At 56.2% G+C, this 14,108-nt stretch overlaps 2 protein-coding genes across 2 annotated transcripts in view; one reads left to right on the top strand and one right to left on the bottom strand.

Moving 5' to 3' along the window:
* Window positions 1–777: 777 nt before the first annotated feature.
* SARS2 (seryl-tRNA synthetase 2, mitochondrial) lies at window positions 778–10,426 on the bottom strand. The gene is made up of 16 exons (XM_049621323.1): window positions 10,122–10,426; window positions 7,392–7,487; window positions 6,239–6,268; window positions 5,562–5,702; window positions 5,425–5,479; window positions 4,865–4,928; window positions 4,545–4,650; window positions 3,835–3,882; window positions 3,515–3,623; window positions 3,150–3,195; window positions 2,703–2,790; window positions 2,509–2,618; window positions 1,709–1,802; window positions 1,526–1,618; window positions 1,340–1,405; window positions 778–1,253 (listed from the first exon to the last, which is right to left on the bottom strand). Exons 1-16 carry the CDS (start codon window positions 10,386–10,388, stop codon window positions 1,110–1,112), a joined length of 1,557 nt encoding a protein of 518 aa, XP_049477280.1. The 5' UTR covers window positions 10,389–10,426; the 3' UTR covers window positions 778–1,109.
* A 165-nt stretch (window positions 10,427–10,591) lies between these two features.
* Window positions 10,592–14,108, top strand: part of MRPS12 (mitochondrial ribosomal protein S12) — a 4,739-nt gene continuing 1,222 nt past the window's right edge. The window contains exons 1-2 of the mRNA XM_049621349.1: window positions 10,592–10,677; window positions 10,976–11,043. Of these exons, the coding sequence (XP_049477306.1) occupies window positions 10,995–11,043 (49 nt within the window). The 5' untranslated portion in view covers window positions 10,592–10,677; window positions 10,976–10,994. The remainder of the gene's footprint in view (window positions 10,678–10,975; window positions 11,044–14,108) is intronic.

The raw sequence follows: 14,108 nt of genomic DNA, 5'->3' as shown, positions 1-14,108 counted from the left end.
CAGATGGGGAGAAAACAGTGGACAGGACCGGGGAGGGACCAGGGAGGGACCGGGGAGGAAGAGAGTAAGGGCGGATTCTGGTAATGGTTTGGAGAAGGAGCCGCCAGGGTCTGACCTACGTGGGCACGAGGGGAGCAGAGAGTGACCGAAGGGCTGTGGCCTGAAGAACTGGGAAGGCAGTTCCATGTACCAAGACAGGCACAGCGAGGGGAAGAGTGAGTTCTGCTTCGTGGAGTTTGTGCTGCCTACTGGACCCCACCCCCCCCCCAGCCCCCTGCAGTGGAGATGGGGGAGTGAGGTTGAAACTGGGGTCAGGGGCGCCTGGGTGGCTCAGTGGGTTAAGCGTCCGACTTCGGCTCAGGTCATGATCTCACAGTCCGTGAGTTCGAGCCCCGCGTCGGGCTCTGTGCTGACAGCTCAGAGACTGGAGCCTGCTTCAGATTCTGTCTCCCTCTCTCTCTGACCCTCCCTCATTCATGCTCTGTCTCTCTCTGTCTCAAAAATAAATAAACATTAAAAAAAAAAAAAAAGAAAAAAAAGAAACTGGGGTCAGTGCAAGGTGCCCCTCGTCCTAGAGCAAGGGAGAGGCCTCGCACCCTCTCAGTTCCTGAGGTGGCCCCCAAGTTGCCCTCCGTGTGCTCTGGGGGCTGCTGGACATTCTTGGCCATGGTCCCTGTGGCCACAGACCCTATGATGGTTTAGTACCTCTGACCAACTGCCCAGCACCCCCGCAGGTCAGCCAGGGTCATGTCCCTTGCTCACAGATCCACAAAGGCCTTGGTTCTGACCATTTATTGGGGACTTTTCTGCTAAGTACTGGGGGAGGGAAGAAGGAAGGGCATTTGGAGGCCTCTTCCTCTCCTTCCCCCATCCCTACAACCTTTAAATCCCCAGGCGTCCTGCTTTCCGGTGCAGGCTGGGACCACCAGTGACAACAGGGTCACCGGCTGATTCTGAGGAAGTACGGAAGTAGGAAAGGGGCCCGGGCACGGAGCCGGTGTGAGGAATGCAGATGTCAGGACGGGCTTAGGAAAACGGGTCCCAGGTCTCCAGGGTCCCCTGAGCTCCAGGAAGCGGCAACAGCCCTGCTGACCGATGAGGGTGCGCTCTCAGCTCGAAGCGGGCCGGCCCGGGAGCCTGGGCTTCTGGGGCTGGTTGGGGCCGATGTACTGGAGAGGCACGTGGGTGGGGGCCGTGATCCGATCGGTGCCAAGGTAGGGCTGGAGGGCAGGGGGCACGAGGACCGAGCCGTCCTGGGGACAGAGCAGGCCTCAGGATGCTGCCACTGACCCGGGCCTCCACCCTCGGCCTCCCTGGGTGGGATCCTTCCACCGCTCACCTCCCGCTGGTTGCTCTCCAGGAGGGCGATGAGCAGGCGAGGGACGGCACAGGCTGTGGCGTTCACCTGGGGGAGAGGCGTGCTCGCATCCGCGACGACCTCTCCTGCCCCGGAGAGGCCGAGGGGGTGTGGGCCTCAGGGAGTGGAGGCTCTCGGGAGGCTGGGCGAGGGGGGGCGGGCGCTTACTGTGTGGGCAAACTGCAGCTCCCCGGCCTCCTTCTGGAACATGATGTGCAGCCGGCGGCTCTGGAAGTCCGTGCAGTTGGAAGCACTGGTGACCTGGGTGCGGGGAGGGGTGGGCTGAGAGGATCACCTGTGGGGGGTCCGGTCCCGGTCCCCCACTGCGTCCCCACCGCGGCGGGGGCTCACCTCGCCAAAGCGGCCGCGGCCCGGCATCCAGGCCTCGATATCGAACTTGCGGTAGGCGGGGAGGCCCAGTTCCTGGGTGGGCATGTCCAGGACGCTGCGGCGGAAGAGAAAGTCGTGGCGAAGGTCAGTGAGAGGCAAGAGGAGGTGGCGGCAGTGGTGGAGGAGGAGGGGGAGGAGGGAGAAGGCACGGGGGGTGACGGAAGAGAAGATAGCCAAAAAAGAGGAAAATGGAAGCGAAAAAGGAGGCGGAGCTGGTGGCGACGAGGGCACAGAGGCGAGGCGCACGGGGCAGTGGAGAAGGCGGAAGGGGAGCGGATGGGGGGGGGAGGACGGGGAGGAGAGTGGGCACGTGGCCACTCTCGGCACCCTGGGTCTGTAACGGGTCACCGAGAGGAAAAGCCCACATCGCGCGGCCTCTCTGGAAGCCAGGTGTGACGGATAGGACGGGAGGGCGTGGGGCCACCCACCAGGTCCCGCCTGAAAGGGAAGGGGGCGCCCCCGCCCTCCCCGCCGAGCCCAGGCAGTGAGGAGCCCCTTGGGGTGAAGTGCCGATGACCGAGGGATGGGAGCCACGAGAGGGAAGGGGCCCGGGTCCCCATCCCCGGGGCGCCCTGTGCCACTCAGGCTGCTGTCACCGTCCTATGGTCCCACATGGGACGTTACAGACTGACAGATACGTATCCCGCGTGTATTCCTGACACGGGGCAAGGGGGCGGAGGGAGAGGAGGTGATGAGGGCGTGTAAGGTGGGAGCACCTAGCCAGCCTATCCCTCCTCCCTCACCCCCACCCTTCTCCGCACCGGAAGTGCAGGCCCAGCTCCGTCAAGATCTCCATCTGCAGGGACAGGAACTCCTCCAGCAGCTGTGAGCTCTGCTCCAGCCCAGGGCCTGTCACCCCGAACATCTCCACCTGGGGCAGTGCAGCGGGCACAGGAGTCAGAAGGCCCCCGGCCACCGGAGTGAGCCCTCCTCCCCAGGTCGCGGCTACACCAACCTTGGTGAAATGATGCACTCGATACAGTCCCCGTGGCTCCTTCCCTGTGTCTGTCTCAGCCCGGTAGCAGGTACTGGAACAAACCATCCTGGGTGGGGGATGGGGGGGGGGGGGGGGCAGGGGAAGTAGAGTCAGGGAGGGGAGAGGGAATGTCACAGTGGGGGACAAGATCTAAAGGAACCGGACATCGGGGCGCCTGGGTGGCTTTAGTTGGCTAAGCGTCCGACTTCAGCTCAGGACACGATTTCGCGGTCTGTGAGTTCAAGCCCCGCGTCGGGCTCTGGGCTGACCGCTCAGAGCCTGGAGCCTGTTTCGGATTCTGTGTCTCCCTCTCTCTCTCTGACCCTCCCCCGTTCATGCTCTGTCTCTCTCTGTCTCAAAATTAAATAAACGTTAAAAAAAAAAATTTAAAAAAAAAAATAAATAAATAAAGGAACTGGACATCACCTGATTGGCAGGTCCCTGAAGGCCACGGAGTGGTCCATGAAGTAGCCTGGGAGGAGAGAGGAACAGAATGTGTCAGCCAGGATGGGTCACCACCATCCACAGGAAATCTCTGTGACAATTAGAAAAGGTGTCCTCTCTGGTAGACACGACCTCCTGTCAGGGCATGGGGCTGGATCCTCACTGTACTGTTGTGCAGTTAACAACCTACACAACTGTACAGCCTGGCCCTGGGGGGGTCACTGAGACATCCTAGGCAGGCAGCTATCACCCCCAGGGTGCTCCTGGTTATCCCCCTACAATCCCTCCCACTCTGAGGACACTGGAGGTATCTTCACCCCTGCTGCTGCCCCCAGGCAGGTGCTTACCAGCGAGCCCCACCTCTGCTGTCCCAGCCAGGTTGAGGTCTTCGAAGCGGGATGGGTCGATATTGTAAATTTGGGACGGGTTGGCATTTGGTGTCATCCCACAGCCTTCCTGGGGAGGAGGCCAAGCCACACAGGTCAGGGGACGGATAACCTCAGCCTCCTTTTGCAGGAACAAGCCCCGCTCCTCCCCAGGAAGCACCTGGAGCTGCCCACCCTCAACCCAGTCCCAGGGCCGTCTCTGCAGGGGAGACAGGCTGTTCTTCACGCCTGGGGTCCCCGGAACAGGGCCTGGCAGGCAGCTGGGTGCGGGGGGCACTCACAAACACAGCTCCCCGGAGAAGGTCTGGCACTGTCATGGGAGTGAAGCCCTGTGAACGGGAAGGGGGCGGGGTGAGGGCACGGCCAGGACCCCCACCAGACCAGAGACACTGCAGAGTGGGCCAGTGACTCCCGCTTGTCCTTCAAAACCCATTCCGCCTCAGAGGAGATTGAGGGAGGCTTCAACTGGCTTGGAGCCAGTAGGCTTGGAGCTGGCTTCGGGACTCTGGTGTCCCTGCCGCCGGGGCCCTGTCGGTGCTTTGCGGTTTCCTCTCACTGCATCCCACACAGGGTAGCGGGAGGTGTAGTTAGAGCTTTCTGTGGCTCCCCAGTGCCCTCAGGAAATGGCCTGAGGCCACGGTCAACAGCCCTTGCCTTCAGCCCCCGCCAACCCCTCCCATTCCAGCAACACCTCCTTTACACTACGGCAGGTGGTGAGGTCCCAGGCACAGGCCCTAGGGCCGGCTCCAAGCAGCAGCCGTGAGATCTTGGGCTAGTTACGCCCTCTCCGGGCCTTAATTTCTCCATCCCTGGAGTGGGGATAAGAGCATCTACCTCATAACGTTGCTATAAGAATTAAATGTGTCGGTAATACACGTAAAGCTCTGAAATAATGGCTGGAGCACAGGGAACGCCCTCCTCCCCGTCTTGAGCCCTCTGAGTCACTGTCGACGTCACCCCCTCCAGGCAGCCCTCCCATCCCGACCCATACCCGCTGGATGAGCTTGTTGAGGGTGAAGTTGACCAGGCCGTGCTGCAGGAGGGCCCCAGCCCCACGGAGATAATAGGAGCGGTGGCCGGACACGTGGGACAGGCGCCTGGGAGACAGACGGGCAGACAGGCGGGTGTGTGTGCGCCGGGGCTGGTGGGGGAAGAGGGGGACCCGAGCACCCTGAGGTAGAAGCCAGGTGCCAGGCGGGGGACCGGGCATCAAACATTCATGCGGGGTGAGGCCCGGGCGGCTCCACACCTGGTGCTGAGCCAGCTGCTGGGGCGGGGAGGGCGGAGGGGGCGCGAGCGGGCGGAGCTCACTTCTGCCGGATGATGTCAAGTTTCTCCGCGATTTCCAGGTGGCCCCGGGGTTGGAAGGAGAATGCTGGATCCGGATGAGAAGCAGTGGAATAAGGAGTCGGGAGAGAGACACAGAACAGGGACACAGACAGGATGAGAGAGCCAGCAGGAGGGAGAGGCAGTAAGAGGGAGCGAGGGAGACAGAGGGAAAGGGAGAGGGGAGAGAGGAGAGAGAGAGAGAGAGAGGGCAGCGGAGGCGGGACTGGCAAAGGGAGAGATGGCGAGAGACGCAGAGCCGAGGTGGAAAAGGAGAGAGAAGGGAAAGGGAAGAGAACATTAGGAGGAGGTGAGAAAGAGGTGGGTGGGTACAGAGAATCAGAGCCAGAGAGAGAGAGAGAGAGAGAGAGAGAGAGAGAGAGACACGAGTCAGGGAGGAAAACCCAAGGGAAACAGCCAAAGCGAGCCAGGGACGGACTGCCATACACACACAGGGCAGAAGGCAGGAGGAGGGGAGCACCGGCCACGTCCCACACCCCAGGGACACCACCCAGCCTCGGCTCCGGGCCTGGGGGCTGGCCCACCTGGCTTGTCTCCGACCACGTGGAGCACCCGGGCCTGGCTCTCGTCCCCGACGGGCTGCAGGGACACAGCGGGAGTCACGGGGAGGGTGGTCCCGGGCGGGCCCCTGGGCTCCCCCGCCACCCAGCACCGCGCTCACCACATCCGGGTGGGTCTGGTTGGGCAGCCTCAGCGCCCGCAGGTAGAACTCCTCTTCAAGCTGAGTCTCCTTGGGGTACAGGACCATGAGCTGCTCGCGGATCTCTCGGCCGTGGGCCCGCAGACTCTGATACTGGGGGTCCTGGGCAGGGGGACAAGCCGGGTCAGTCCAGGAGAGGGCGGGGGGGGGGGGTCCCTCAACCAGTCTGACCTTGGGCCTTGCCGGCACAACCCCTGTGGTCGGCACCCACTCTCTCTTTGGCCCAACATCCTGAATTTCTGTTTGGGAAATTCCCTCACCTCACCTCACCACCACATGGCAAGTCCAGGGGGCCGTGACTCAGCCCTGGCCTACCAGAACATTCTAATGCCTGGGCCACAGCGACTGGCTCGAAGACAGGCACGCGACCCGAGCCCCAGGACCAGGGGTGCAGCGATCAGGGAAGCGGTCCCCTTCGGGCCCCACCCCGCCTCCCCTTTCTCTAAGGGCAGAAAGCCGGTCTGGGAACAAAGGGGGAACTAGAACCAGATATAAGCCAGCCTCTTAGGTTTCAGGAACCAATAGATTCACTTGGATCAATAATCCTGTTTGTTGTCTTCGGTCACAAGGTAGGAATCACGACCCCCGTGGCACCTGCCCACTCCCCCCAGGGGCAGGACACCGGCCCTCAGGACTACCTGCTGCACTTGAGTGTTGTCCCGGTTGACCTGGTAGAAGAGAGACGGAGGGGGTGATCAGGTTCGTGAAGCTGGGGCCGGGGAGGAGGGAAGAAAGGAGGGGTGAAAGGTCAAACAGGGCCGGGTGGGGTGGGGTGAGTTCCTTGCTCTGCGGGTGCCTGGCTGGACAGACCTTCCTCCCCTCCGTGCCTCAGTTTCTCAGTAAAGCCGGGAGGAGGCAAGATAATGGAAGAGTAGCCACACCCGCAGCTCTGTTCATCGAGCCCGTCCCTGCTCTCACACGGCTCTCACGCGGTCCTATTTCTTCACAACCTGCTCCGTGAAGTTGGCATCGGCGTGCTTCCCTTTTCGTAGATAAGAAAATCGAGGCTAGGAGCGATAAAGCTGGTGAACCTGAACCTTCCTCGAGCCAGAGCGGCAGGCGGAATCAGGCAGACCCGGGTCTGAATGTCGGGTGCCTACCCGCTCCGTGTCCCTTGGGCAAATCTCTTTCCTGCTCCGAGCCTCGGTATTCCCACCTGTGAAATGGGATAACGGGACCTCCCCAGCAGGGCTGCTGAATGGCTTCCCCGAGCAGATGAGTTGGCGCTCATGGAACGTGAGCTGTGACCAATTTTGTTGTGGTCACCGGCTGCCCGCCCGTGATGCACGTAGTCTGGGGCCTGGCACTTACATAGGAGGGTCACTGGGAGGTGTAACTAGTTTTGCAGTCGGCCTTCGAGCGGACTGGCGAAAAGCAGCCCGGGTGCCTGGGTGCGAATCCTGCCTCGCCCACTTTCCGGCTGCGACGCTCAGGCACATGCTAACCTCTTGGGAGCCTGGTTGTGAATTGGGTTTGTATTGTTCCTGTCTCACAGAGTTGGGAGGGTTCAGAGGAGGAAAGCATCTAGAACAGTGTCTGGCACACAGTGATTGCTATATAAACAGCTGCTATTATTTTTATGATTACTCTTTTCAGCCCCCTGAGGCAGATGCTCTTGGCTGTCTAGCCCAAGACTACTCAAGCCACAGAAGTCCTGTTTTCTGCCTCTGGCAGTCATGTGAAGAGACACGGTACTACGCGGCCATCCTGGGCTGTGAGCGGGGAAACAGGTCAAATCAACATAGTGAAGCCTCACCCACCTAGGACCCCCTCCCTTCCCCTGCCGCTCACCATCAGGGCCCGTACTGCCTCAGCCACGGCCCCCTTCTCTTCCTCCAGACTCCGGATCTGCTCCCGCAGCTGCCTCAGCTCCTGCCATGCTGAGATCTGGGGGAGGACACAGGAGGGAAAGGGGTGAAGGGGCCACTGTCTCCTGCCCCTTCTCGCTGGAGCCTCCCCCTGCTGGCCACCTGGAGCCCAGCAGCCAGGCTCTCCTCGTTCCCTTCTGTACTAGGCTTCCTGATGTAAAGCACACGGCTGCCCAGACGTAAGACACATTTCCCAGCCTCCTTTGCAGCTACTTGTGCTCACGTGTCCAAGATCAACCAATGGACGTGAGTGGAAGGGGAGAGTGTGACTCTTGGGTCACCTCCTTGAAGACAAGCCCCCGTGCTGGGCTTTCTCTCACTCCCCTTGGACTGGATGACAGGCTCTGAAGCACAGCCAAACCAGACAGCATCCTAAGGGACACGGAGCAGGAGGGTGAAAGGACCCAGGCGCTGAGGGGCACAGAGCTGAGGCCCCGCCAGCACTCCCCTCTGAGTGTCAGAGAAGAGAGAGGCAGCCTCTGTCCTATGGGGCTGCCGCGCTCAACCCGCCCCCTCCAACAAAGCAGGCTCAGCTCTGGTTCACGGGCACACCTACTGCCGTGAGGTGCCTCTGTGAGCCCGCAGCCCTGGGCAAACCCCTCTGTCCTCTCTGGCTGCAGTTTTCCCTCTGATAAAATGGTGCAAACAGCACTGTCCTACCTCCCCGGGGCTGGCAACTGGGAGGGGGCGCAGGCCATAAGGTGGTTTGCTGCCCACTGGGTGGCTCTCCCGGATGTCCCCTGGACACTCACTATGTGCAAAAGTAACTCTAGGAAAAACATCCCCCTCCCGAATCTGCTCCTCCTCCAGGGACAGCCCCACAAACTCCCATCCCCGGCCGCAAGACCCTGAGCCTCCTGCCGCATGCCACCCCAGCCCTGTGGCCAGGTTCCGTGTCCCAACGTTTCTGCCTCCTGAACGTCCATCGCGTCTGTCCTGCTCCCATCCCCTGACTCCTGCCCCTCTCTGCTCCAGATCCTGTCATCTGCCATGAGGACCGCTGTGCTATCCTCCCAGCCTTCAGGCTCACCTCCTCCAATCCAGCCAGAGCTCTTACACAATCCCATTCCTGCCTGGAGGCACCCATGGCCCCCCAGTGCCCCTAGGAACAATTCACGGTGCCTTGTTATTGCCCATAAAGCCACATGCCATTTTCCTCTTCACATTTCACGCCCTAAAGAAGTGTTTTTCGAGCTTTGGGATGTGATCCATTAGCGGGTTATAAATAATTCAAGACTGCTAAACCAGCACTTTAAGAAACTGTGGTAAAATATAAAGTTTAGCATTTTATGGGGCGCCTGGGTGAATCAGTCGGTTAAGTGCCCGACTCTTGGTTTCAGCTCAGGTCATGATCTTATAGTTTGTGGGTTCAAGCTCTACATCGGGCTCTGTGCTAACAGGGCGGAGGCTGCTTGGGATTCTGCCTCTCTCCTGCTCACTCTCTCTGAAAATAAATAAACGTTTAAAAAAATACATAAAGTTGGGCGCCGGGGTGGCTCAGTCGGTTGAGCGTCCCACTTCAGCTCAGGACATGATCTTGCAGTTAGTGAGTTCAAGCCCCACGAACTCTGTGCTGACAACTCAGAGCCTGGAGCCTGCTTCCGATTCTGGGTCTCCCGCTCTCTCTGCCCCTCCCCTGCTCATGCTCTGTCTCTCTCCCAAAACTAAATAAACATAAAAAAATTTTTAAAATACATAAAGTGTAGCATTTCAACCATTTTTAAGAGTACAGTTCAACGGCACTAATGTGCAGCCATCCCCACTGTCCATCTCCAGAACTTTATCTTCACAAACTGAAATGCTATACCCATTAAACACTATCTCCCTGTTCCCCTCTCCCCAGCCCCTGGCAACCGTCACTCTATTTCCTGTCTCTGTGCATTTGACCACTCTAGGTACCTGGCGTGAATGGAATTATCCGGCTTTTGTCTTTTTGTGACCGCCTTAGTTCACTTAGCGTCATGTCCTCAAGGTTCATTCATGTTCTAGCATGTGTCAGAATTTCCTTCCCTTTGGAAGGCTGGATCATATCCCACTGTGTGTACCGTAGGCCATTTTATCTATTCGTCCGTCAGTGGGCACTTGGGTTGCTCCCAAGGTCTAGTAATAATGGTGACTGCTTCTTGTTCCCTGGCATGTAGTATTATATTATTCACCACCTCATTATCAAAGCTTGGGACATAGTAGATGCTCCCTAAGCAGCTGTTCGGCAGAACCATTAATTAAATAATTATTTAAATGCTTGCTACCTGTGGGGCAGGTGCGGGGTTCTTACTCTCCAGAGGCAACCCCCTCTCCACCCTCGTCTAATTCACATCCCTGTCCCTCAATTTCGTCCCCCTCCCCTATTTTCTTTTGCGGTCTTCAGGAAGCCTGGCAGGAGGCTGGAGCACAGAGAACATCGGCACGTAGTAAGTTCCTAAGCGCAAAGTAGGTACTCAGTACGCTTTACGGAACAGGCGCATGGTGGGTGGGTACACAGTAGGGCCCTAGCACTCCGTGGATAACTGGCACATCTATGGGTGCCAAGCACAACATACTGGCTAAACTTGGGAAGAAACGGAAATTCCTGCAGTAGTTTCGCCCCCTGCTGGACAGTATCTCGCAAGCCCCGTTCCGCCCCGCAGCTGACGGCCGGCGCAAGCGCACTCACGATCGCGGGCAGGTCTTCGGGCCGCAGCTCCCCCTTGCGGAGCTGCAGGGCGCGCGCGGCCTCTTCCGGGCATGCGCACAGAGGTTCCATGTCCAGATGAGGGAGCGCGCTGTAGCCCTCGCGCGCGTGCTCGTACAGGAGGTTCCGGTCTCGTCTCTCCGTGGCAAAAGTTCTTTTTGGGCTATGGCTGCAGATGCAGCCTCTCCGGCAACGAAGACCCCGACCAGCCACCAAAGGCCACAAGCGCCGCGCCATGGACGCCGCCATCTTGGACAGGGGACAAGGAGTCACGCACCCTTCGTCCCGCCCCCTCCGCGTTTAGACCAATTGCAAAGCAGCCGTCCTGCCAATCAGACCCTGGATGGGGTGAGCGCCTCTCGAGCCTCAAATACAGTTCGATGAGAAAAATCGACTGTGATTGACTCTGTCTTTGACCAATCGTCATCTGTGCCCCGCCCCTTCAGCGTACACGGGAGGCAGAACCAGCCAATCCCGGCCGGGGTGACCTCCGGAAGGGGCAAGAGGCAGATTCGGCTTGCCTGCGGACCCAGCAAGGGTCGGTGAAGTTGATGGAAAATATTGGATTCCATCAGTCTCCCCGGCCCTCTCCTCAGTTTATCTTCTGCTTCTGTGTGCGGGGGGCGGGAGAGGTTGTTGGGTGCCCACTCAGAGCGAAACTAGATTTACCGAGGGAATTTCTGTCAGCAACGTGTGGGGTTGCGGTTAGATCGTCAAGGAAATTCCTTGGATTTAATCAGAAGGCTCTGAGGACGTGGTGGGCAGAATTTGGGCCCTTGTCCGGCTACGGCCACTTTTCCCTTTTTCCTTCCTGATGCTCATATCCCCTCACACAGGGACCCTGCAGGCGGTGGGATGTCCTGGTCCGGTCTTCTCCGTGGCCTCAACACGTCCCTAAATTATGGTAAGTTAGGGGCTTGAGCTGCAGAGACGCAGCAGGATAAGGGCTATCCCCGCCGGGACTTGTGTGCCTCTGCCGCAGCCCCGGGGGAATCAGGGGTTAAATTAGGGATGGATGGATACACGGTGGGTTTTAGCAGAGCTCGGGCTGCGGGGGCAAGAGGTGGGAAGTGGTTGCCTTGGGGGCTGCTATTCGTCGTCAGGGGGCATCAGGAGTTTGGGTCAGTTATTGATTTCTTCAGCAGGTACTTATTAAATTCCGTGGGTGAGACATCCAAGCAAAGCGCTTGACTCATTCATTCAGCTGATATGTATTTTTTTTTATTTTTAATTTTTAATTTTTTAAAGTTTAAATCCAAGTTAGTTAACATATAGTGTAATAATGATGTCAGGAGTGGAATTTAGTGATTTATTACTTACATACAACACCCAGTACTCATCCCAACAAGTGCCCTCCTTAATGCCTCTCCCCCCCATTTAGCCCATCCTCCCCACCCTACACCCCCTCCAGCAGCCCTGAGTTCTCTGTATTTAAGGGTCTCTTATAGTTTGTCTCGCTTTCTGTTTTTATCTTAGTTTTGCTTCCCTTCCTCTATCTTCATATGTTTTGTTTCTTAAATTCCACGTATGAGTGAAATCATATGATGTTTGTCTTTTTGTGGCTGACTTATTTTGCTTAGCATAATACACTCTAGTTCCATCCATGTTGTCGCAAATGGCAAGATTCCGTTCTTTTTGATCGCTGAGTAATATTCCATTGTGTGTATGTGTATATACCACGTCTTTTTAAAAAATTTTTCTTTAATGTTTATTTTTGAGAGAGCATGACTGGGGGTGGGGGTGGGGAGACACCGAATCTGAAGCAGGCTCCAGATTCTGAGCTGTCAGTCAGCACAGAGCCCGAGATGGGGCTTGAACTCAAAAACCAAGAGATCATGACCTGAGCTGAAGTTGGACACTTAACCGACAGAGCCACCCAGGTGCCCCTTCTTTATCCATTCATCAGTCGATGGACATTTGGGCTCTTTCCATACTTTGGCTATTGTCGATAGCGCGGCTATAAACATTGGGGGGCATGTGCCCCTTCGAATCAGCGTTTATGTATCCTTTGCATAAATACCTAGTAGTGCAATTACTGGGTCATAGGGTAGTTCTATTTTTAATTTTTTGAGGAACCTCCATACTGTTTTCCAGAGTGGCTACACCAATTTGCATTCCTTGATGATGAGCATCTTCTCATTGTATCTGTTGGCCATCTGAATGTGTTCTTTGGAAAAGTGTCTATTCATGACTTTTGCCCATTTCTTCACTGTATTGTCTTTTGGGTGTTGAGTTTGATAAGTTCTTTATAGATTTTGGATACTAACCCTTCATCTGATGTGTCATTTGCAAATATCTTCTCCCATTCTGTCGGTTGCCTTTTAGTTTTGCTGATTGTTTCCTTCACTGTGCAGAAGCTTCTTATCTTGATGAAGTCCCAATAGTTCATTTTTGCTTTTGTTTCCCTTACCACTGGAGACATGTCAAGTAAGAAGTTGCTGTGACCAAGGTCAAAGAGGTTGTTGCCTGTTTTCTCCTCTAGGATTTTGATGGTTCCTTTCATACGTTTAGGTCTTTCACCCATTTTGAATTTATTTTCGTGTATGGTCTAAGAAAGTGGTCCAGGTTCATTCTTCTGTATGTTGCTGTCCAGTTTTCCCAGCACCATTTCCTGAAGAGACTGTCTTTTTTCCATTGGATATTCTTTCCTGCTTTGTCAAAGACTAGTTGGTCATCCGTTTGTGGGTCCATTTCTGGGTTCTCTAGTCTGTTCCATTGATCTAAGTGTCTGTTTTTGTGCCAGTACCATACTGTCTTGATGATTACAGCTTTGTAATACAGCTTGAAGTCCGGGATTGTGATGCCTCCTGCTTTGGTTTTCTTTTTCAACATTACTTTGGCCATTCGAGGTCTTTTGTGGGTCCATACAAATTTTAAGATCGTTTGGGGTGCCTGGATGGCTCAGTCTGTTAAGCGTCCAACCGGCTCAGGTCATGATCTCCCCCTTCTGAGTTCGAGTCCCGTGTGGGGCTCTGTGCTGACAGCTCAGAGCCTGGAGCCTGCTTCGGATTCTGTGTCTCCCTCTCGCTCTGCCCCTCCCCTGCTCTCACTGTGTCTCTCTCAAAAATAAATAAACATTAAAAAAAAATAATACAAAGAAAATTTTAAGATTGTTCTAGCTCTGTGAAGAATGCTGGTGTTATTTCGATAGGGATTGCATCTAATATGTAGATTGCTTTGGGTAGTATCGACATTTTAACAATATTCGTTCTCCCAAGCTGACTCGATATGTGTCTCTCGTGGCAGCCTTTACACACCATACTCAGGAGGGAGATTCGATCATGGTGTTTGCGATACAGTGAGGCCACTGAGCGGCAGTCTTACTCAAGGGCACGCCACTAGGAAGAGACTCCTAGGAACATCTCAGCCCCTTTGAGGATTCTGCTGTAATGTGAGACACAGAACATGAGCCAGGGCCTTCCCTGGATGTGGAGGGAGCATAAAGTTTGTGTGTGAAATGAGTGTGCCAGGGAGGAGAAGGGACACCTCCCGGAAACACCCCACTGGGTTGCTGTGGGGCGGGCACAAGTTAATACAGATACGATGCATAGAACAGTACATGACATGGTGTGAATCTGTTTGCTTTTTTTTTTTTTTTTAATCTTCATTTATTTTTGAGAGAGAGACAGAGCATGAGCAGGGGAAGGGCAGAGAGAGAGGGAGACACCGAATCCAAAGCAGGCTCCAGGCTCCAGAGCCCGACTCAGGGCTCCAACCCATCAACCCACAAGATCATGACCTGAGCTCAAGTCAGACGCCCCACAGACTGAGCCACCCAGGGGCCCCTGAGTCTGATTGTGTTTGTTACTGTTTTTTTTTTTTTTTAATTTTTTTTTAACGTTTTATTATTTATTTTTGAGACAGAGAGAGACAGAGCATGAACGGGGGAGGGTCAGAGAGAGAGGGAGACACAGAATCGGAAGCAGGCTCCAGGCTCCGAGCCATCAGCCCAGAGCCTGACGCGGGGCT

This window comes from Panthera uncia, assembly GCF_023721935.1.
Source record: "Panthera uncia isolate 11264 chromosome E2 unlocalized genomic scaffold, Puncia_PCG_1.0 HiC_scaffold_19, whole genome shotgun sequence".
Lineage (NCBI taxonomy): Eukaryota > Metazoa > Chordata > Mammalia > Carnivora > Felidae > Panthera > Panthera uncia.
This window is presented reverse-complemented; position numbering and strand designations above follow the sequence as displayed.